The sequence below is a fragment of the Piliocolobus tephrosceles genome, chromosome 6, assembly GCF_002776525.5.
Source record: "Piliocolobus tephrosceles isolate RC106 chromosome 6, ASM277652v3, whole genome shotgun sequence".
Taxonomy (NCBI): Eukaryota; Metazoa; Chordata; class Mammalia; order Primates; family Cercopithecidae; genus Piliocolobus; species Piliocolobus tephrosceles.
In genome coordinates this window covers 149,709,640-149,732,155 of record NC_045439.1, presented here as the reverse complement: position 1 = coordinate 149,732,155, position 22,516 = coordinate 149,709,640, and the positions used below count along the sequence as shown (strand labels likewise).

At 40.1% G+C, this 22,516-nt stretch overlaps 1 protein-coding gene across 4 annotated transcripts in view; it reads right to left on the bottom strand.

Annotated features, from left to right (window-relative positions):
* Positions 1-1,498: 1,498 nt before the first annotated feature.
* RASGRP1 (RAS guanyl releasing protein 1) overlaps positions 1,499-22,516 on the bottom strand; it is a 78,225-nt gene continuing 57,207 nt past the window's right edge. For 3 of the 4 annotated variants that reach the window (XM_023230235.2, XM_023230236.1, XM_023230237.3), the window contains 9 exons: positions 21,387-21,662; positions 19,025-19,105; positions 16,470-16,574; positions 15,504-15,613; positions 14,350-14,494; positions 13,312-13,348; positions 12,017-12,169; positions 7,469-7,854; positions 1,499-4,080 (listed from right to left, as the gene is read on the bottom strand). In XM_023230235.2, coding sequence (XP_023086003.1) covers positions 3,946-4,080; positions 7,469-7,854; positions 12,017-12,169; positions 13,312-13,348; positions 14,350-14,494; positions 15,504-15,613; positions 16,470-16,574; positions 19,025-19,105; positions 21,387-21,662 — 1,428 coding nt within the window. In that variant the 3' untranslated portion in view covers positions 1,499-3,945. Of the gene's footprint in view, positions 4,081-4,482; positions 6,297-7,468; positions 7,855-12,016; positions 12,170-13,311; positions 13,349-14,349; positions 14,495-15,503; positions 15,614-16,469; positions 16,575-19,024; positions 19,106-21,386; positions 21,663-22,516 lie in introns of those variants that run through there. The other variant, XM_026456345.1, reaches the window with a different exon arrangement.

Here is a 22,516-nt window from a genome sequence, read left to right as displayed (position 1 = left end):
TTCACTGCAATCGCTTATTTCCTATCAAAGTCTAGCACTTGCTCCTGGAATCATGTTGGAGCTGAAACCACTCCTATGTACACATCCTATAAACCTTAATTGAATGAAAAGCTGAATCAGGTAGACTCTAATATTTTACCCTTTCCTGTAAAGTGGGATTTTCTTGATAATCTTTGTTCAGTAAAAATTTCTTTTGTAGAACAGTTTGCTGAGCAGTATCTAGAATATCAGGAAGGAGATTTGGGGCCTTAATGTGAAAGGCCATAGTGTGAAAATATTTTATAAATTGAGTGCAAAACACCATGGAGTATGATGAATGGCACGCTACTGCTTCCTAAAATCTAACACTTTTTTTTGATATCGCCTTTTCATTCTTGTTTGCCTGGTTCTCAATTTCATTTTTTAATTACCTCATTGTCTTTCCCCTTTTTCTTCTCTTTTTGTCCAGCCTGGTATCTAATAGCACATATAGACATGATCTTACTGGAAATTTCTGCCTCAAGTAGTCATCTTTCCTTTGGACCATATAAAGAGCATGTATTCTGTCTATACATAATCACCACACTATTACTCATAAGCACGCATCGAAAGGGAAACAAGGGTTTTCTTTGAACTTACTTTTGTTCTGCAGATCAGGGAAACCTTGCCTCATTAAACAGAAAAAGGAAAACATTTTGAATAAAAAAACATCTTATTACCTGTATTTGTGACAAGAGGAGGCATGACAACCTAAAAAAAATTTGTGACCAGAAAAATGTCCTGAGCAGTGATACTATCTATACCTTGGAAGAAGCACAGGTGAGAGAAACGTGGGGATGAAAATGGGGGAGGTGAGCAGGCAGTTTAATCTCGCCTTCAGGATCAGGCGGTCAGTGTGACTTCATTACTTTGTATGAAGTATTATGAATTGCCCAAATGATAAATACACACCCATCTAAATGTTCCAGAATGCATTCTCCAGAGGAATTTGACTGAAATGTGTCCTCTCTCTTCATTGGTTTGGTTAAACAAAAATTAGCCGGGGATTAAGGGAAAATTGTGGCTATGTCTGATCATTCTAAATAATCATGACCACAAATAAATTGCCCTGAGTAGGTCTGTAACCTGGATTGAGCTGTCGTTACCAATTTTATCCATAGCTTCAAAGGATCTCTTCTTTACTTGCTATTTTGCTTAGACGAAACTGTGGAATTAAAAGCCACAGAGAAGGGACAACCTCAAGTCTGTCTCCTTTAATGTTAAGTATTTATAGACTTAATATTTGGGGACCACTGTAAGTTATGAATAAGATGGAAAGAGATTGAATATTTCTATAGTGTTACTTCTTCGTGTTGTAAAAAGATTTAGAACATTTTAAACTGAATAGCTGCTTTGCCTTCCTTCCAGGAAAACTCAATTTGATTAATAGAATAGGGAAGTGGTCTTAGCTGTGGATTATAGTAAAAATTCAGGTAAAGCATTTACATGATCACGAAGTAGAAGAAACACAAGACATTTATGTTGTAGGGATCCTAATGTCTTTTATCATATAAATATTACACAAAGAAAACTTACATTAGGTATCAAAAAACTTTACAATCTGTACATTTGTTTTTTTCTTGCAGTTCTGTATTATACATTTTTAGACAGAAATTCACAACTGGTCAGTAAAAGGTGAGTCAGCAAAGAAAAAGAGAAGTGATCCTGCTGTTAATAAAACAAGATTTGTCCTTGTTTTGGCAGATAAATACCTGGCCAAACTAAAGTCATGTGAGATGCAAAAATTTGCACTCGGCTTGATAAGCCAAAACCTTGCTTTTGTTTTCATATTATTTCTGTGATCCCTCTAGCCCCATGTTGCTCAACGCAAATACTATTAACTTGTATACTATACCTCATTGGCCCTTGCTGGACTGTAAAAAACCTGTGATGAAACTGTTTCCTCTTATCCATTTCAGTGATAATTCTGCAGTACTGGATACTGTTTAGCCATTGCTAATTTGACTAATTAAGGGGACTGCGACCTTTTGAATCCCTATAGATTATTTATATAAAAACTGGGGGTCTTTATTTTGAATGGAGAGGAGGAAGAATGAAAAAAATTGTATTCCTTGACTGTTTTAAAAAATTGGAGTATACCATCTTTGGTCTATATAAAAGGAAAAGAAGAACAGTGAAGAATATGAATTTTAGAGTTTGTCCTAACTCATATTTGTCCTATAAAAAGCAAGTAACAAAGTGTTACTATTAAGTTTATATGCCAGGTAGTGGGCCTAAGCAGGCCTGCTTTGGGTATTTCTGAGTTTAAATTTGGAAAAGGGTAAATATGTGTGTAAAATGATTCTTTATAATATAATGAAACACTTAACTACAAGCTAGTTCTACATCACTAAAATTCAGTGCAAGGAGGAATGCAAATGGGAACTGGTCTTTCATCAAAGAGAATTCCTAAATGATCTGAATCCTCCAGGTAAGCAATACTGTATATATACTTCGTATTCTTACGAAGATTTGGTGCTACTGGCTTTAGGTTTGGAACTTTTAATTGTTAACATATTCTTGGCAATAGGACAACTTGTTTATGAATTTCACATCAGTCTAGTAGCAGACTTTATAGGCATGGAAGCTAAGTACCCCCAAAAAGGAAAATGATCATATGATTTTCTTTTTTTTTTTAAGAGAACTAAAAAGAGGCTGACAAATGAATTTGTGAATAGTTGCCCAGGCAACTAAATGAGCCCATTTATTATTAACCTGCATAATAGAAAACTCACAGGATTGTTACTTGTGATTTTGCCAAACAATACAATTTTACCTTGTGAGCAATTTAATCTTGTGACAAACTGAACTTTATATTTGTGACTTTGTATAAATGACTAAAACTTGTTTTATTCACTTCCACATTTTATGGAGGAAACAAAATTCCAAGCCACATGCATGCCTGATATTGTATATACATATTATATACATATGTACACACAGCTGTTATTTAAGCCACTGATCCAATTAGCTTATTTCTAAATAGTATTAATAGTGAAGACAGTTAAGCACAAATTCAGTTAAAAAAGAGGACTTTCAAAATAGTTTACTTCAGGGATAAAGATGGAACATGAAGAGTTACACAGACTCTTCATAGATTCTTTTTTTAAAGCCATCAATTCCTAATTCTATCCACTGTAGAATATATAAGGACAAACATGTTTGCGTTAGGTTTATTTTAATTAGACAGTAATATGAGATGGTAATAACTACGTTTCCAGGTACCTAATTTGATTACTTATTTTATGATGACTGTTAAGTTGCAAGGCTACAACTGTGAGTTGACCTGCAATTGGATGATGTCATGTTTAATAGGCCTCTAAAAAGTTGTGGCTACATCAGTAGAAATTCGCTTCTAGGTAGATATGCTCGGGTGTTATGACTGTAGTGAGGAAGGAGGGTACATAGGCTAATTGATTAGATCTGAGGTAGTGAAGAAGGAGCCAGGTTCACAAAGTATGCTGGGATACAGAGGAAATCTACTTTTGGAATATGGGTAGTTTTCTATTATTAGCAAGCTTTGGCTGGAACAAAATAAGTAAGTCAGTTTGCAGAAAACACAGGGTAAGAAGCAAATACATTTTCCAGAGGTTTTAGTTTTAAGGACGAATCAGCCAGGCAGGCCACTGAGATGCCCCTTTGTCAGGAAGCGACAGTCGTGTTTTAGATCGCATACTTTTGATGAACATCAGTGGTATGAATAGCAAACGTTTTGCATTCTTTAGTTTTCCCCCTTTGAGTCAACTGACTGAAAAACAATGCTGCACATTACGAATCTTTTAGGTAAATAAACAATAACAGGCTTTTCCTTTTAAAGTACTGTTTTAAAGCTGGTCAATCTAAAGTTCCTCAGGTCTGTGCGTTACAGTTTAGGAAATGAGATCTCCACTGTACTCATCTACAGATTGTGCTACTTGAGTTTCTGGGCTAAGAACAGTCACTCTGCTCCATTTGAGCTAAGACATGATTGCTTTTTTCAAGCTGGAGGGATTCTATTTTCTTCTGTGCATATTTCAGTTGAATCTTTAGGGCATCATTATCTGCTTTCAGAGTATTTATTTCCTAAAGGGAAAGGAGAATGAGGTATGTTAATAAAGCAGCAATGAATAGCAGATGAATTACAAATTGAGAGCTACTTTTGATTGGCATCTCTTATTCACTGTGGCTGAGAATTAAAAACTATTTTCGAGATAGTTATTTTGCCCTGAATAGAAAATAGCAAGTTAAATATCAAACGAGCATTTGTAAGCAGCGGTTAGTCTTTGTTATCATATCAAAGTTTGTGAGTGGTTAGCAGGCAGAATAAACCATTTCCGAGCAATAGGTAGATATTGACAAAAGTTTTGGATGTTTTCTTGCGGGAGATCTCAACTTGGCAGAAACAGTGTCTCTGATCAGGTCTGAGCCATGAGAGCATAACTGAGAATTCTTTCATGCGAGGTGTTACAGTTAATTTTATCTAAGTTTTTTCCTCACAAATTAAAACAAATGTAACTTTTTGATGACTTTAAGAATTTTACTCCCCCCCAAGTTGAGATTTAGTGATCTAATTTGTAGTGGTATCATTATAGAGCCAACGGTTGATTTCCAGTCTTCTGATTTTGAGTCCAGTGTTCTTACATTATCCTATACTGATTACTCCAAAAGAGTATTATATATAGACAGTGTCTGGGTAATTTGGGATACACTGGGTTGTTTCTCAGTCTGAATTATGTAGATAGCTGTCTTAGCTGCTGTATGATATTGAGCACCTGCTATGTGCCTGTACTGTGTGACATAATGGAATACCTTCACCTTCACAGACACCCTGAAAATAGGTGGTGCACCTCCAATCTTATAAAGGAAAATGTTGCCATATAGTATAAAACTGCAGAGTTGAACCCTGGTATATCTAAACATTAAACATAAAAGCTTTTATTTGCTTATTCTTTTGTCCCGTGCTGGTTCAGTGGTGCATTATACTTAATATGTAATATTTATTAATATTTATTAATTTACATTACATATTGTAAATACTGACTTAATTTGACTAGTTATTATGGAAAGGACTGTTGAATTACACATAGACTAGTCATTTTAAGGATTATACTTAATGGGAAAGTGGGACACGTAATTGTTCCTCTAAAATGCACACAGTGAATTCTGGACCTTAGGTCTATCTGACAAGCCTAAAAAGTAAACAGAGGTGGTGGTCAAAATGGTGAGAGGGTTTACTGCCTCTGATATTGCTGAGTAGGAATTCTAGTCTTCCTACAAGCCACTTCTCAAAGCATTGTTGCCAACCACATTTTTCCTTTTCATCGGCATGTAAAACGTCAAGATTTGAGGCCAACCTTACAGAACATGGAATCCCAGCCCTGTATTTCACAAGGCCCAAATAGGTTGTAGAGTTTCACAGCTGGTGTAAGCAATGTTTGGGACTGAAAACACCAATCTTTGCCTCCAAGACCAAAGTTATTTCTTTCTATTCTATTGAGTTCATTTTTTGAGGTTTCTTTCATCGTTTTAAAAGTTGCATTTGGCAGTTTCTGTCCCTAAAGAGGAAGGGGTTTGTCTAACCCACGTTTTGCCACCTTCTGACTTGGTTTTTACAGCACATCTTAACAATAACTCTGAGCAAGAGAGTACCATTCATCCAGAAAATCCGTTGTTCTTTTTTCATATGTTTCTCTTAATATTATGTTCTTTGTACCAAGCACCAAATCAAGAGTTCCACATATGTTGTCTAACTTGTTTCTTCACATGTTTCTCTAATTCAGTTTCTGGGGGTCTGACAGGGAAGGTAGAGCATTGAGGACAATGCAGGGAATCCTGAAGCCCTCATGGACAGTTCTTTACTCTGTAGAATATAGAACTATATAAGGAATCTACCAGCTGGATATTGGTTTTGTGTTTGCACTGACAGGTCTCCAGAAACACAGTGCAAACCTTGATGTTTTTGGGAAAAGCCAGAAAGGCATTCCTTCTCCTCTAATAAAGTGAAGAGTAGTGTTGATATTAATGTGTCCTTGCTTCCCTGTCTCTAAAATAGCTTAGTTACCTATAATTAAGAAACTACTATGCCATGGGACAGTAGGTTCTTACCAATTATAGATAACCTCTTGAGCCAGCCCTGTGGGTTGTATACTCGAAACAAAAAGAAGTATAGTAATGATTGAACCTTCAGAATTGAGTATCTCAACAGTTGGCTGTTGGCTTTTCTTCCTTCCGCTGTTCCCATCTCCTACTTTCCCCTTTTTTTTTTTTTTTTTTTTTTTTTTTTTTTAAAAAGATGGAGTCTCACTCTGTCGCCCAGGCTGGAGTGCCATGGCTTGGTCTCAGCTCACTGCAACCTCTACTTCCTGGGTTCAAGTGATTCTCCTGCCTCAGCCTCCTGAGTAGCTGGGATTATAGGCACCTGCCATCATTCCCAGCTAATTTTTGTATTTTTAGTAGAGACAAGGTTTCACCATGTTGGCTAGGCTGGTCTCGAGCTCCTGACCTCAAGTGATCCATCCACCTCTGCCTCCCAAAGTGCTGGAGGCATGAGCCACTGTGCCCGGCTCTGTTTTCCTATTTTTAATGTCATTGTTCCCTTCTCTCAAGCCTTGGTACCATGTTTCCAAACTCTTGTTCTCCTTTCCTTGGTAAACGTTGTCTTTTCCATTGTCTCTATTAGGTACGTGATAATTAGGACATTGTGAGCCTAACATTGAAAAGCAGCTCCTGTTGTCATAATTGTTAATATTTTATACATTATATTGCTCTATATTATATTCAACTGTGCATTTGCTTGCTACTGCTGCTTTCACTATTCTAATATGTGTAAAAGATCAGCATATTCCCTGATGTGTTAGAAAAGATTCTCCTCGTTTATGTTAGGAGGGAGGCATTTTCTATGGTGAGCTACAATACACTCACCTTTCTCTTATTGTTGTTGCTGTAGAACTAAGATCTCTAACTTCTCTTAGGAAGATGCTTAGGTAACCATGATGATCCCAAACCATAACCCTGATGAACATACTAAGGAGACCTCTAGGGAAGGAGGATTTAGGCAAGTTCATTTTAGTTCCATCTAGAAAAGGAGTGGTATCAGCACAGTAAAGCTGACCAGTAGATACTGTGGTTTTTCTCCATGAGCCTAGTAAACAGTGCTTTGGGCACTGGCACCAGCACTCCGAAATGCCACCACCTGTGTAGTGACAGGGAGCCCTGTATAGCCTGTGCTGCTTGTGTAATGTGAACCAAGGCCCCCAGTGGGTTGTGAGAAAGCTGGAATCAATCCATCCTTTCTTCCTTCCCTCCCTGTCTCCCTCCCTGTTTCTCCCTCCCCCGTTTCTCCCCTCCTCCTTTTTTGTTTTAGACTGCTTGTAATCGGCCGGATCTGAATCTTCAGTTTACATGCTCTTTCCTGGGTTGGCCCCACTTCTCTATGATAGTCCAAAAAAAAGGAAAATGAAAAGGAAGGTACCTGTTCCAGCTCTTGGTAGGTAGGCAGTCTGAGGTGACGGAGCTCCTCCTTTGATTTTATGAGGGAGTCTTTATTCTCCCACTTGACAAAAGCCCGCTTTCTGACCAAGACTGGGCTAGGACATGGAGAGGTGGGGCTGGGAAGCACATAAAGAGTATCCTGGGCTGTCTTCCTTGGGGAAGATAACACAAAGGGACCTGAAGGGCTCTCACTGCCAGTCCAAGGCTGTGATTCAGTCTGGGTGGCCTTGTGGGCAACAGTCCTCTTCAGCCGAAGAGAAATCTTCTGTGAGGACACTCCCATCAGCATGATGGTCCGATCCTTACTCTCCTCAGCGTGTTCCACAGCCTCCCCATTAGGGAATGTAAAAGGTCCTTCCTCAGGTGCTGTAGGAAGATACAGGACATGCTATACTCTGGCTCAGGAAAGCAGAGACTCAAGACTGAGACATTAGTTTCAATGTGACCTTTCTTACTGTTACAGGAGTTCCATATGTTCAAAGAGGACCCATTTTCAGGCACCCAATTTAGGGGCTAAGTGAGGGCTGAAATCCAGGGGCTTTGCTGGCCAAGACATGGCCACTGGTGTCAAGCTACATCCACCCTGAGAAAGAGCATCTTCTGTTTGCACACGGGTTGCCTAGAGGGTTTCTGTTTTTGGAGGTAAGTTGAAGCCCCTGCCTCAGTGCCATAGTTTCATAAAATAAAGAGAATAAGAACAATATATAGACACAAATGCTCCACACATACTTTTTTTCGACTCTGAAATTTGGGAGCCCTTAGCATTCGTGTCTCAGTCCTGATACAGATACCCTCTAACAGAGAACTCTCTGGGGACCCGTTTGTACAATGGGCACAGCTTAACCATGAGGAGGAAGTTTTAGCTTTGTGGAAATGTACCTTAAAATGGATTGCCCTTGTTTGATACTGAAAGGAAAAAGGCAAGTTTCTCTGGTTTTCTTCAACTAAGACCCACTACCCAGGACCCAGCTTAGTAATGTTAGCCATAAGAAGTAATTTCCTGGAAAAGTAGAGTAAGAACAGATGTATTTGAGGTGAGTGAGAGATAGATAGGCTTTAAGATAAGCTGCAGATCATCTCAGTGTACTTTTTGGAAAGACTCAGCAGTAATTAAAACATTGGATAGTCTGACTTTGAAGACACTAGATTAGTATAGTCAAGATGGCTTTAAAAAACAACAAAAAAAGTTTTCTAATTAGTATTTGACCAGAATCAACCAGTTGTAAAACTAGGCATCTTACAAAGATCCTAGTTTAACTCTTGCCAAAGAGAACATAATTTAAATTAACATTTAATATTTATCCAATAAAGCTCAAAATTGTAATTACATAGTTATTTAAGTGCTCAAATATTTAAATTGTTATGGTCACCCTAAAATAATTATTGTCTTTTTTGGAGGAGTGTTATGGGTGATGATTTTTTCTATCTCCATTTTCCAACTTTTCTGTAATACAGTTATATATTCTTTTTACCAACATAAATTGTCAAATTATGAATATAATCCCGTCCATTACTTAGGTTGAATTCCTAGACATACAGGGAGCTTGGGACAGAAATTTGGGCACTATACACTTTGAGGAGCAAAAGGAAGAAAGCAATAAGAACAAAAAGCAACAGCAAGCCCTTCAAATTGCAGGAAGAGTCCTGAGAGACCACAGTGTTATAGAAATTAGGAGAGGTACAAGTTTTAAGAAAGTGAAAGTTGATGAGACTGAGAAAGATAGTAATGGGCTAAAAGAAATCACTGGAAATTTTGATTTGATAAGCAGATACCATCCCAGACAATAATGAGGTGGAAACAACTAAGAATGGATGATATCCAATAGTCATTTTTGTCATTATAAATAGACCTTGACTTTTAGCAACTTTATAACAATATAGTAATTTTCATTTTGTTGCCCATGATACATGTATGTTTATCCTACCTGTTGGTCTACTTCCTGAAAATGACTTATCGTACCAGTGTGGGGCAGGTTTGGAGCAAGAGGAGAGATGGCCTGGAGAGGAGAAATCTCTAACAGCAGCCCCTTCAGGGATTCCTGTTTGAGGTCTCAGGTTCAGGCTGTTCTCTGCTACCTTTGCCACTTGAAAATCTGCATTTTATGTGACAGAATTGTGGTGCCCTAAGGTTACGTGTAACTCTGAAAATACAGAGTGCATGAATGAAATATAGGGTACAGGCCTATTTTTCACAATGGTGGTTGTGATTTTTGTTAAAAGTTGAACATCAAATCCTTAGTTGATTAGCATATTCTTTCTAAGACCCTGAGAGGATTTTTTCCCCCTGAGAACAAAACATCCCAAAAGTTTGAAGTCAGCCTGTGTTTAGATATAGATAGTAAGGGGAAGGATTTAGGAAGACAGCAGAAAATTTGTACTTGGCTGATGTGATAAAAAGGAATGTGCATTTCTTACATGGAAGTAAAGCACTAAAGCTTTGATCTAATTGATCAACAAATGCATATTGATATATACTACTGAACATTAGAAATGCTTCAAATGCAGAATGTATACTATATGGACTTAAAGTTTTCTCTAGGCATCTGTTGTAACTATAGTGGCCTTACCACTTTAGGGAGCTTATTTCAAAAGAGTAATGATATTAACATATGGTACATAGGTGTTAAACCCGATTTTAAGTGCTTTATATAAATAAACTCATTTATTATTTCCCTTTTTGGTTCTAATTAGAAGTTACATGGCTTCTTATATTAAACTGGCAGTAACCTAATAAGCATTGGATTTTTGCTGAAGACCTATATGTTCTTCAGTTAGTCAAGGTGATCAGTGTTTTGACATGCTGACTAGCCAGCCAGCCCCGAGATCAGGGCCTAGTACAGCACTATGAAGCCTTGTGCCCCAACCCTCCCCAACAAGCCCTTCATGTTACTCTTTTTTAAATAGCTCCTCATTTTATCATATAGACAGGCACTTGTCATTTAAGACTCTCTAGACTATCTCATTTTTCTACTTCATCTCTTACCTAAACCACCTTAACACCTTTTTTGTTGTTGTTGTTCGCTATCTCAAGAGTACTAGAGCTATTCTGCCCTTGGCCTTTTGCTCCTACTGTACATCCTATCTGGAATGTGCCCTGCCCTCCTCCCATAACTTAATTCTACCCTTCCTTCAAGACTTAGCTGAAATTCCACCTTCTGCATGAAGTCCCAATAGCCCCAGTACAGTGATCTCTCTGCTATGTCCTCCTGTCATTTGCTGTCACTGCAACCTATTTGGTTCTTAGCATATACTCTTGCATTGTTTCTAAACTGCTCTATATTTATATATTATCTTCCCCCTAACTAGGACTACTCCATGAAGACAGAGACAGTCTGTTCTGCTTCTTTGCACTTTAGATCTGGGGCATCTCAAACATACTTAAAGTCATTTCCTTATTGTACTGTTGTTTGCATTTTAACATAAGTGAATTTGCTAGTTTATTTCTTGAATGTTGAATGTTTTGGCTTAGTCTTAGGATTTTTCTTGTATGATTTGGAATTTTAATCTGCAAGCTCCACTTGAGTGGGAGTTTTGCCCCCCGCCCTTCCTTTCTATATTTAGCCTTCTGTTTCTAGAATTTCAACAATTATCTGCTACCTGGCCCCTCAGGGTCCTCCAGACTAGGACCTGGTCTTAAATTAATGGCTTGGGGCTCCTCTCCTGTAGAAAAATTGGGGATATCATAGACAGTCACTCAGCTAGTAGAAGACTGCCTGTAGCTAAGTCTGCTTCCTGCTGCTAAGTGATAGTCACAGTTTTTTAAGCATTGGATTTTTCCTTCTCAGTTTTAAGCAGTAAGTCTGGTTCTGGACACCTTTCATGCATAGGTGGTCTCTGTTACTATGCAGCAATCAAATTCGCAGTTGCCTCTACTTGCTTCTAGACATGCAGCCAAGCAGACCAGTAGCTTTCGCATCTACTCCTTGCTGTGTGTTTCTAGTACATGTCTGACCTGTGAGATATGTGTCTTTGTTTTTGAATGCACTATGCCTTTTAATGTTATTTATATACTTTGTATGTTAATTTGCATTATATATACACACACACACATATGCATGTACATAGTTTACATTATCTATACACACACACACACGCATGTACATAGTTTACATTATCTACACACACACATGTGCATGTACATAGTTTACATTATCTACACACACACACATGCATGTACATACATATTGTCCCTATCACTGTTTTGGGTTTGGAGCTGGGGATGGGGTGGGATAGCTAACTGTTAACTTGAGGGACTATCCTGGACAGAAGTCAGTATCTGTGCTTGGTGTAGGTGCTCAGTAAGTACCTGCTGATTTTATGCCTAACTAGGACTCTGCTGTTCTCACACCTCAAGTCTGAGAGATAGGCATGGAGCTAAAATCTAAAACTAGGGGAGGAGTCAGCCCTGGCCTAGCTGTTGAGGTTAAATTTAAACTCAAACACAGAGTCATGAGGTAATCTTTCCTCCTCTAAAACTTTTCCCTTCCTACTTCACTTTCCAAGATGAATGTTTCCAGTGCCTACTTACCATGGAGCAGATCTTTGGCTCCCAGTGAGCAAAGGCTGGACACTGGCCCCACAGAGGTGTTGTTCTCTGTGGGAGCTGCTGGGTTCTTGGCTCGCTTCTTGCACTCAAACACAACCAGATCTTTGCACTGTTTGTGGCAGTTCATCCCGCAGTCTGTGGACAAGACATCCTGGGTCAAGAAGTCTGTCACTTTTCTCTCTTCCCCAGTGTGTCTCACAACCAAATTCATGCAGAGCTTTCTTGTCACACATGTCTGTTCTATCTTCTGGAGCTAAGACACAACATTCCTAATGAAGCTAGCATTCTTCTCACTTGGTGAAGCCCAGAGCTCACACTCTTAATGTAGCCCTTATCAGTGAGTCTCAGCATCAGCAGCAGTATCCTGATACCTTGGAGGGAAGAGATGGTGTCCTGGTATCCCACACATTCTGCCTACTCTAGTGAGACCCTCTGGAAACGCTCGGCTGTTAGGTCTTATTTTCTTTCTTGTAGTAAAAGGTTTCCTTTCTTTCATTCCTGAATTCTCCTAGTCACAAGGAAGGACAGTTACGTCCTGAATGATAAAGGACCTTTAGTAATCATTTATCTTCTGTTCCAGAAGAGATTCTATCCTTTTCACTGGGACCCACCCTTCCATGACTATATGGGAGCACCACCTCCTACCAGCCATCCCTGTTCTAGGCCAACAGCAACAGAAAGTGGATTTGATAAAGGGAAACTGCCTAACTGTGCAACCGGGCATTTCTCTCTTCGGTGGGGTGGTCATTCACCAAGGGTGTCCTCGGAAACCACTCTGGGGATGAGACTCTGAACTCTGCTGAGAAGTTGTGGACTAAATGGACAACTACTATGGGTAAAACAATGTTTGAGAGGTGGGACTCTTGAGACCAGGTGATACGGTTTAGCTCTGTGTTCCCATCCAAACCTCACCTTGTGGTGCCCACATAATCCCCATGTGTCATGGGAGGGATCCGATGGGAGGTAACTGAATCATGGGGCAGTTACCCTCATGGTGTTCTCACGATACTGAGTGACTGCTCATTTAATCTGATGGCTTCATAAGGGCTTTTCCCCCTTTTGCTCAGCACTTCTCCTTCCTGCCACCATGTGAAGAAGGATGTGTTTGCTTCCCCTTCTGCCATGATTGTAAGCTTCCTTAGGCCTCACCAGCCCTGTGGAACTGAGTCAATTAAACCTCTTTCCTTTATAAATTACCCAGTCTCAGGCAGTTCTCTATAGCAGTGTGAGAATGGACTGATACACCAGGAAAAACAGTTAACAATATTGAGTCTTACCTTTACATCGATATCCTTGTTTGATCACTCCCCAGAGCTATGAGACAAGAGACAGAATGTACCACATGTCATTCACCCATCTGGTGTGAGGCTACAAGGTGACATTCCTTTATTTTCCTTCATTCTACTCTCTAGCTCAAGTGGGAAGGAAACCTCATTTATCTCTCATGTCTTGTCCCTTCTGACCTTAAATTAAACATGAGAAGAGTTTATGCTGATCAAAGTTTCTCAAGAAGCAGCTTTTTTTTTTTTGAAGAGTCTTGCCTGGTTGCCCAGGCTGGAGTGCAGTGGTGCGATCTCGTTCACTGCAACCTCCACCTCCTGAGTTCAAGCAATTCTCCTGTCTCAGCTTCCCAAGTAGCTGGGACCACCAGGCATGTTCCACCACACCTGGCTAAGTTTTTTTGTATTTTAGTAGAGATGGGTTTTCATCATGTTAGGCAGGCTGGTCTCAAACTCCGGGTCTCAAGTGATCCGCCCGCCTTGGCCTCCCAAAGTGCTGGGATTACAGGCATGAGCCACCATGCCTGGCCCTCACTAGCAGCCTTATGACTCAGACATTTTCCAGAAATGGATGAATCATCGAGCAAACAGGTTCCTCAGGACTCCAAACTGAGAAGGATATAGAGCCTTGCATCAGGACCTGGGTTTAGGGGGAAACTATTGGTCAGGAGTGGAACGGCGGAGGGGCATAGCCCATATCATCTCCGAAAGACAGAAGGTATCTCTTATGTCTTTGTTATAACACTTGAAACAGCACATGAATATTATACTTTAAAAGTATATCCCTAATTCAGCATTTCTGGCACCATTTATCTAAGGCCTCATGCAGTAGAAAAGAAAAAACAATCAGGAAGAAGGGAGAGACAATGAGTGCAGGTAAAAACCACACGCTTGAGCTCTAGGTTATTCTAGGTGTCTGTCTGGGCTCCAGGCTGGGATGGGTTTACAAGGATTGTGAGGTCTGTGCCTGTCTTCGTTAAAGTAGCCCACACTCTTCCCCAAATTCAACCCTGGAGCACCCTAAGAAGAACTTACAAATCCAGCACAGTTGTCACAAAAAGTGGGCTTCAGGTAGGTGGTCTCTTGGAAGTTGTGAGGAAAGCCCAGGCCCAGCTTGGAATAGATTGAGCTGGCTCGCATGAAGTAGGCTGTGATCTCATCTCTGCTGATGAGGCCTTCCCTGCCAGCAAATGACCAAGGCAAGGATGTGAGTATAAGGGGCACGGAGGCACGTAGCAAGGGGGGCTTCTAGCCTTAGAAACTCACCTTTCTTTTTATCCTCAGTGGTAATATGGTATGTGCTACCTCATGATTACTTCCATGGGCCCTACTCTTAACAAGGATACAAGATGACATGTGGTAAGTAGGTGAGGCAGCATTAGTCATTTCCACAGAGGTGTTCTTTGGCCAAACTAGGTTTTCCTAACTAACTTGACCACTATCTATAAGACTTGAAAAAGAAAGAATGTAAAATGTACATGTGTATAGGGAGGGAAATGTCTTATGCTACAGTTTCTGACTTTAGACAGTACCTGACTGGAACCCACTAACCATACAATTGGTTTCCTATAGAGAACCAAGATAGAATTTATTTAACCTTGAGAAAAGTAAATATGCAAAGTATGAATAAGTATTAGTTGGTTTCCAAAATCTGTAATGACAAAGCAAGAAGGAAGACTTAAACTTCTTTCTTTATAGTTGACTATTTCTAAAGTGGCAGATTTATGGAATGTTCAGTTTGGAATTTGTTTTGGAGATGGGGTTTCGCTCTTGTGGCCCAGGCTGGAGTGCAGTGGCATGATCTCGGCTCACTGCAACCTCTGCCTCCCGGGTTCAGGCAGTTGTCTGCCTCAGCCTCCCGAGTAACTGGGATTACAGGTGCCCACCACCACATCCGGCTAATTTTTGCATTTTTAGTAGAGAGGGTTTCACCATGTTGGCCAAGCTGATCTTGAATTCCTGAGCTCAGGTGAGCCGCCCACCTCGGCCTCCCAAAGTGTTAGGATTACAGGTGTGAGCCACTGTGCCCGGCCCAGAATATTTTTTTAAAGCATGCATATTTTATGGTCTGTTCTTAAGTGATTGCAGCAGCAACACATCTGAGTTTTCAAATGCTTCTAGTGACATACCTATAAGCCTATTCTCACCAATGGGCTCATAACCACATCTTCCTATGTACAAATCCTCACCTGTCTTTGTCCATCACACAGAAGGAAAATGGAAAACTCGCAGCAATCTTTTCAAATTCTTCCTGAGAAATGTATCCATCCTGGTCGTGATCATAGTTCTTGAAGACAGACTATGAAAAAGGAGTTTTTTTGGTGATTACTAAAGAGAAACCGGTCTTCTCTCCCTTTAGGTCAGATGACAAAGAGCTGGGGCAGTTGGATAAAAGCTTTTAATAACCTGAACAAGAGGAACAGGGAAAGCTGCTCCTTTAGCTGTGGCAAATACGTGGCAGGTCACATCTCAGGCCTTTGCTGGTAGCAGCATCTGGAGGGTGGCCATGTACTTTAAATCATTAGCACACCAGTTATACTGTCATGCTGGCTACTCCTAGTTCACTACACAGAGGATGTTCTCCCTTCACTCTACCCTTTTTTTCATCACTCATCTCCAGTTGCATCTTCTTTGAGAAGCTTCTACAAACAGCCCAGTTGGAAGTGCACTGTCCCCACTCTTAATCCTCTTGTTTCTCACTGTTATGCTCTTAGTTTTCTGTTGTTACACGGGAGTTGTCCACGAGGATAAATGCAGAAGTATGAGATTGTATACCCCTTCCTCAGCAATTGGCACAGAGAATTGAATCAAGCAGTACAAAATTTTTCAGTTTTAGGTTTACTGTATTATCCTTTACTATACTCAAATGTATCCCATTACTTCTGTACTCCTAAATCAACTGACAACCTTTAAACATATGCTCTTCTGCTAGGTCTTTAAGGGGAGGCACAACTGCCTTCATATGAGGCCAGTGTGTGTTGTCAAAATGTAACTTCTGAATTGTTCTAAAGCCACAGTAAGAGAAGTAAGTGGTTCCTTTCAAGTTTCTTGCCTTTATATTTCCACCATTGTGCTCTTCTCTCCCCTTTGCCCCACATACAAAACTGAGCCAGGCAGTGCCTTGCTTTTGTGTGCTGAAACACTGCTGTACTTACATCCACCATCCTCTGGACGTGTTTGCTAATGGTCTTTGGATCAGGTTTGGGAGATACTCCAGAAGCCCAGTCCACTACTACTGGTGGCTTTGAAGGTGTTAGTGGCTAAAATGAAATATTTAGAGAAATCCTCATGACTACAATGCAGTATTATAACCTGTAGCTCCTTTTCCCACTACCTGACAGTTACATTTATGGACAATATTCAATTATGTTCAGTGGCAAGGAGCAGAGAACCCACAGGCAACTGAAATCTACTAATAATTTCGGCTAACAAGGTATTGTGCTTTACGGTTTCCAGAGTGCTCTTCACATACATTATCTGCAGCTACAGATAATTTGAAATTCTCAATCTGCCTGAGTTGCAATTCCCTCTTCATTAAACCTTTTGTCAGAGCTATTAACAAAGAGTAAAGTGGATCATTTATGCTTCCTCTCTATTCTCCAGTCACTCTGCAGTAGAAATGTGAATAAGGAAAAGCCTAGCTAAAAGGCAGGAAGACACAAGAAAAATAATCTGAAGCCTGGACAAGCTCTTTTCTAAATACAGTCATGCATCACTTAATGACTGGGATATATTCTGAGAAATGTGTCATTAGGTGATTTTGTCATTGTGTGAGCACCACAGTGTGTACTTACACAAAGCTAGATGGTATCGCCTGCTACACACCTGGACTATACGGTATAGCCTACTGCTCCTAGGCTACAAACCTATACAGCAGGTTATTATGCTCAGTATTGTAGGCAATTGTAACAATGGTATTTGTGTATCTTAACATATCTAAACATAGAAAAGGTAAAAATATGGTCTAGAAATTTTTTTTAATGGTACACCTGTATAGGGCACTTAACCATGAATAGAGCTTTCAAGACTAGAAATTACTCTGGCAAGTCGTGAGTGGTGAGTGGATGTGGAGGCCTAACATTACTGTATACTCCTATAGACTTTATAAACACTGTACGCTTAGACTACACTAAGTTTCTTAAATTTTTTTCTTCAATGATAAATTACCTTATTTTACTGTAAAAGCTTTTAATTTTTTTAACTTTTACTCTTTTGTTATGACACTTAGCTTAAAACACACATTGTATAGCTATACAAGTTATTTCCTTTGTAGCCATATTCTACAAACTTTTTTCTGTTTTAAAAATGTTTAATTTTTTAAAACTTTTTTTTGTTATAAACTAAGGTACAAACAATTAAACACACTGGCCTGTGTCTATACAGAGTCAAGATCATCAATATCACTGTCTTCCACTCCACGTCTTGTCCCATTGGAAGGTCTTTAGGGGCAGTAACATGCTTGGAGCTATCACCTTCTGAAGGACCTGCCTGAGGCTGTTTTACACTTAACTTTTCTAAGTAGAAGGAATGCACTCTAAAATAATGATAAAAAGTATTGTATAGTAAGTGCATAAACCAGTGATATTTATTATCAAGTATCAGGTACTGTACGTAAGTGTATGACCTAGACTTTTTACAGCTCAGTAGGTTTGTTTACACCAGTATAATCACAGACACAGTGAGTAATGTGTTGTGCTACACTGTCACAATGGTTCTGTCACTAGGCAATAGTAATTTTTCTGCTCCATTATAATCTTAAGGGACCACTGTCATATATGAGGTCTATCACTGACCAAAATGTCATTATGTGGTGCATGACTGTACTTGAAACTTGGCCCAAATTAAAATCTCTTTGAAAAAACAGAATGTACCCTTTCCATTGAAATGCCTCTAACCTGAAAATGGAATCTACCAAATATTTTCAGTCGAATCTTTCATTACAATAGAGCTTGATCTTTCTATGTGGAGGAGTGCAGTTTAGCCACCCCAACACATGAGCTGGATTTCTTAAGTGTGGGTAACTCTCTTCCCTTGAGGACCACTTGTTTTAGGGTTTGGAAATTTCCCAGGAGACTGAAATGATTTTACTTGCCTGTGGGAGGGCAGGGCAGATAACCTGTGAAGTTCCTACTGCGGGCAGTGCCAGGACTGTGTACTATTTTGAGGACTTCTCAGCATAGGAGGTCAAAAGACTCAGCAGACTGTTCTTTTCACCCAGAACATTACAGGAAAATGGGGCTTTTCTATCTACCAACCTGGAAATCTTCAGAAATTTAGCTTCTGATTAGTATGCATATTACTCTCATTATCATCAATGAATCAGAAAAGAAATTTATGTGGGGACGCTTCTTAACGGGAGGGGGATGTCACTCTGGTGCACAGTAGTATCTTCCTTCTCTACGTTGTAAACCACAGACTGATCCCACCACACCTGGCGTTCTGATGATCTAGTTATTTACTGTTCACTGGTTATTCACTGGTCACACATGAGGCTTCTCTCTTCAGCTACATCACAGCTTTTTGATGGACAGGAACTATTCCTCAGACATATGCTGAAAAGTTTTCTCTGTTCCTAGCATAAAGTTGAGCACTTAAGAAAAACGGTATACTTATTAAACTGAACCGAAAGTCTGTTCCTGAGGATGAATGAATTCGAGGAGAAGCTTGTAAAGCACCTGTTACATGTGGAGTCTTAACATGAAAAACTCACTGGAGCTCTGTGGTTCCTTGGTTCCCGGGCATAGGAAAGCTCATAGATTTCATCCTCAGTGTAGTAGAGATCCAGGGATAGCTGCGGATCAAAGCAGAACAGGGTTCATTGCTAAGATGCTGTTTGCCTCTCCCATGGCTGATGGTTCTTTCTTGGATCATCCTTGCCAGTTTACTCTTTTAGGCTCTAAACAGTTTGTTTCTAAAATTCACAAAACAGGTATAACACCTACTATGCAACACCTACTAGGGCAAGCATTACTTCTTTCTCATTAAAATGTTTTTAAATTTTGGACATATCTCAGGATGCTGTCTTTTTAACTAGGATTTAAATCTAAGCCTCTATATAGAGCTTAGGCCAAAGGCCTTGTCTGAACAGATGACCAATACATCACTTGTTCTCTCTCAAAGCAGAAAGATGATCTAAAAGGATGGTGTGTATGGTCTGAGACTGTTAAATTTGAGTCCAACAATAAAATTCAGTTTAAATGGTAAGACATATTAATTGCTATTAAGAGTTAATGAGTCTGGGTGCATGGTGGCTCATGCTTGTATTCCCAGCATTTTGGGAGGCCAAGGCAGGTGGACTGCTGGAGCTCAGGTGTTTGAGACCAGCCTGGGCAACATGGCAAAACCCTGTCTCTACAAAAAATACAAAAGTTAGCCGGGCGTGGTGGCGTGTGCCTGTGGTCCCAGCTACTCAGGAGGCTGAGGTGGGAGGATGGCTTGGACCTGGAAGGCAGAGGTTGCAGTGAGCTGAGATTGCACCACTGCACTCCAGTCTAGTTGATAGAGCCAGACCTTGTCTCCAAAAAAAAAAAAAAGAAAAGAAAAGAAAAGAAAAAGAGTTAATGAGTTTCATATATCTTAGAACTATAAAATTTTAGAAGAGAAGTCCTTAGGAATAATCTTATTCTTAACCTTGAGTCTATGGATAGGCTTCAAGGAGTTCAGAACTTAAAATTACATGCATATTTAAAAATATATGGCTTATGGGCCGGGCACAGTGACTCACGCCTATAATTCCAGCACTTTGGGAGGCCGAGGTGGATGGATCATGAGGTCAAGAGATCGAGACCATCCTGGCCAACACGGTGAAACCCCATATCTACTAAAAATACAAAAAATTAGCCGGGCATGGTGGCAGGCGCCTGTAGTCCCAGCTACCGGGAGGCTGAAGCAGGAGAATGGCGGGAACCCGGGAGGCAGAGCTTGCGGTGAGCTGAGATGGCGCCACTGCACTCCAGCCTGGGCAACAGAGCGAGACTCTGTCTCAAAAAAAAAAAAAAATATATATATATATAATATATAGAAATATATAAAAATATATTTTTATGTAAATATATTTATATATAATATATAAATATATAATGTATAAATATATAATATAAATATATAACAAATATATATTATATATAAATATATGATATATAAATATATATATGGCTCATGTACATTTTTCTGGGAAGAAGCTTCACAGCTTTCATCACAAGATTTATAATCCAAAGAATGTTAAGATTCAGTGCATGTTTTTACAAATGATGTCTGAGGCACAGACTTGCCAAGGTCACCTGGCTAATAAGTGAAAGGGCTAGGATCACACAGCAGCTGATGTGAAGCCCAGGATTCTATCACAATGCTGCTGTGAGGCAGAAAGAGGTTATGATCATTATTCTACTCCCCAAAAACAGCAGGTTAAAAACTGTATAACTAGAACTGGAAGAGAAGTTAGAAGTCATCCCAGAGACTAATCCCTCTGAGGAGAGCAATCTTGGAGGGTTATATGTCCATAGTCACACAGCTGGTGACCTACAGAACTGCAGGTCTGGAAGGGAGTTCATCTGATCTCACCCCATACTCAAGATGCAAATCCTGGTCTCCCACACCACTGACAAGTGTTCATCTACCCTTCACTGGAATATCTCCAAAAGCAAAGATCTAAGCCAGGATCCAAATAATAACTCTGGGTGTTTTTTGTTTTTTCACTTACTGCCTGCCCTTTTTATGAGAGCACATTCATTCTCTTCATCTTTTACGAAGACTTGTGTCCTAATTTGCCATCAGCTCCTCCCAGAGAGCTTAGGACTGCTTTCGTAGGGGTAGTGAAACAGTCCTAGAAGTCTGAAGGGCACAGCCTCTAGAGTCCCACCACCTGGGTCTGAATCAAGCCTCTGCTACTTAATAATGTGTGGTCTTCTGGCAAGGTATATCTTTGTGCCTTAGTATCCCTATCTGTATGTTGGAGAGAATAATAGTATCTGCTTCATAGAGTGAGGATTAATAGCTAATATTTGGTAAGGTGTATAGAATGGCACCTGGCACGGAGAAGGTGCTTAGTAATTGTTCTCCTGTGTGAACCTCACCGTCAGCAAGTGTACCAAGTCCTTGTTGGCCTCCAAGGGTGGGGCCACCTCTTGCAGCTGGACCAATTCACTGATATGATTATACAGGGCCAGTAGCTTGTGGACGTTCACTTTCCCGTCCTCCAGGTAGTCAGGCATGGCTTCATACAGGGAGATGAGGTCCTTGAGATGCACACCCAGAATGGGGATCTTGAAGTCAGTGCACTCTCCATAGGCTCGCCGATAATTGTCATAGTTTCTGGAGGAGGACAGCAGCTCAGTCATCTCACCGAGAACCTACAAAGCAGAACAGTCCATCACAGGTACCCGCTAGATAGTGTGTATTGTCTGTAATGACCACCTTGCATATTTGCATCGCCTGCCGTGATCTCATCCCATCCAGAATTTGTGGAGCAGGGGGTAATTCATGTAAATGGTACAGATTATGACTCCCCAGTTAAAACCTCAGCTATGTCAAATATCACAGAATATACTTACAAACACAAGATATGACTGAATCTATTATATTACTTAAACATTATAAATGGGGGTTTTATCATTTTTATTTTAAAATGTCTTTCTTTTCAAAAATAAGGACCTGATACAAAAATTTAAAAGGTGCAAGAATATATAGTGAACACTATCCCTGTAACTCCTGTCCCCAAGCCATGTGATGCCTTTCCTTGGTGTCTTCTTAATGCTTCCAGAGACACTGCATTGATTCACAGTTGAAATGTGATGTCAGGAAATGTCGCTGGCACGGGGAAGAGCATGTGTTTTAAGAGTGGAGCTTCAGTAGTCTATTGTGTGTTATTCTCTAGGAGGTGCTCGGTGGGCCTTTCAGGATTCTCAGAATGGGCCTGTGACTAGAAAGCAAGTGACATTCCATTCACAGACTAAAACCTTGAACTAAAAAACTGAATAGACCAGATCAATTCCGAGCAAAGGACAGGAGAGAGGACACTAGAGGTTACACCCTGCTTCAACCCTGGAAGTGGGAACGGCTGCTCACCAGCACAGAAAGGGAGCAGCCAGATCTGGTTTTCTTTTCAATCACATGTCATTCAAGTCAGCAAGCAGTTCACAGAATCCATTCCCCACGAGTGATAACCAGCTTTCTCAGAAGCAAAGACATGAAGTGACGGTCTGCC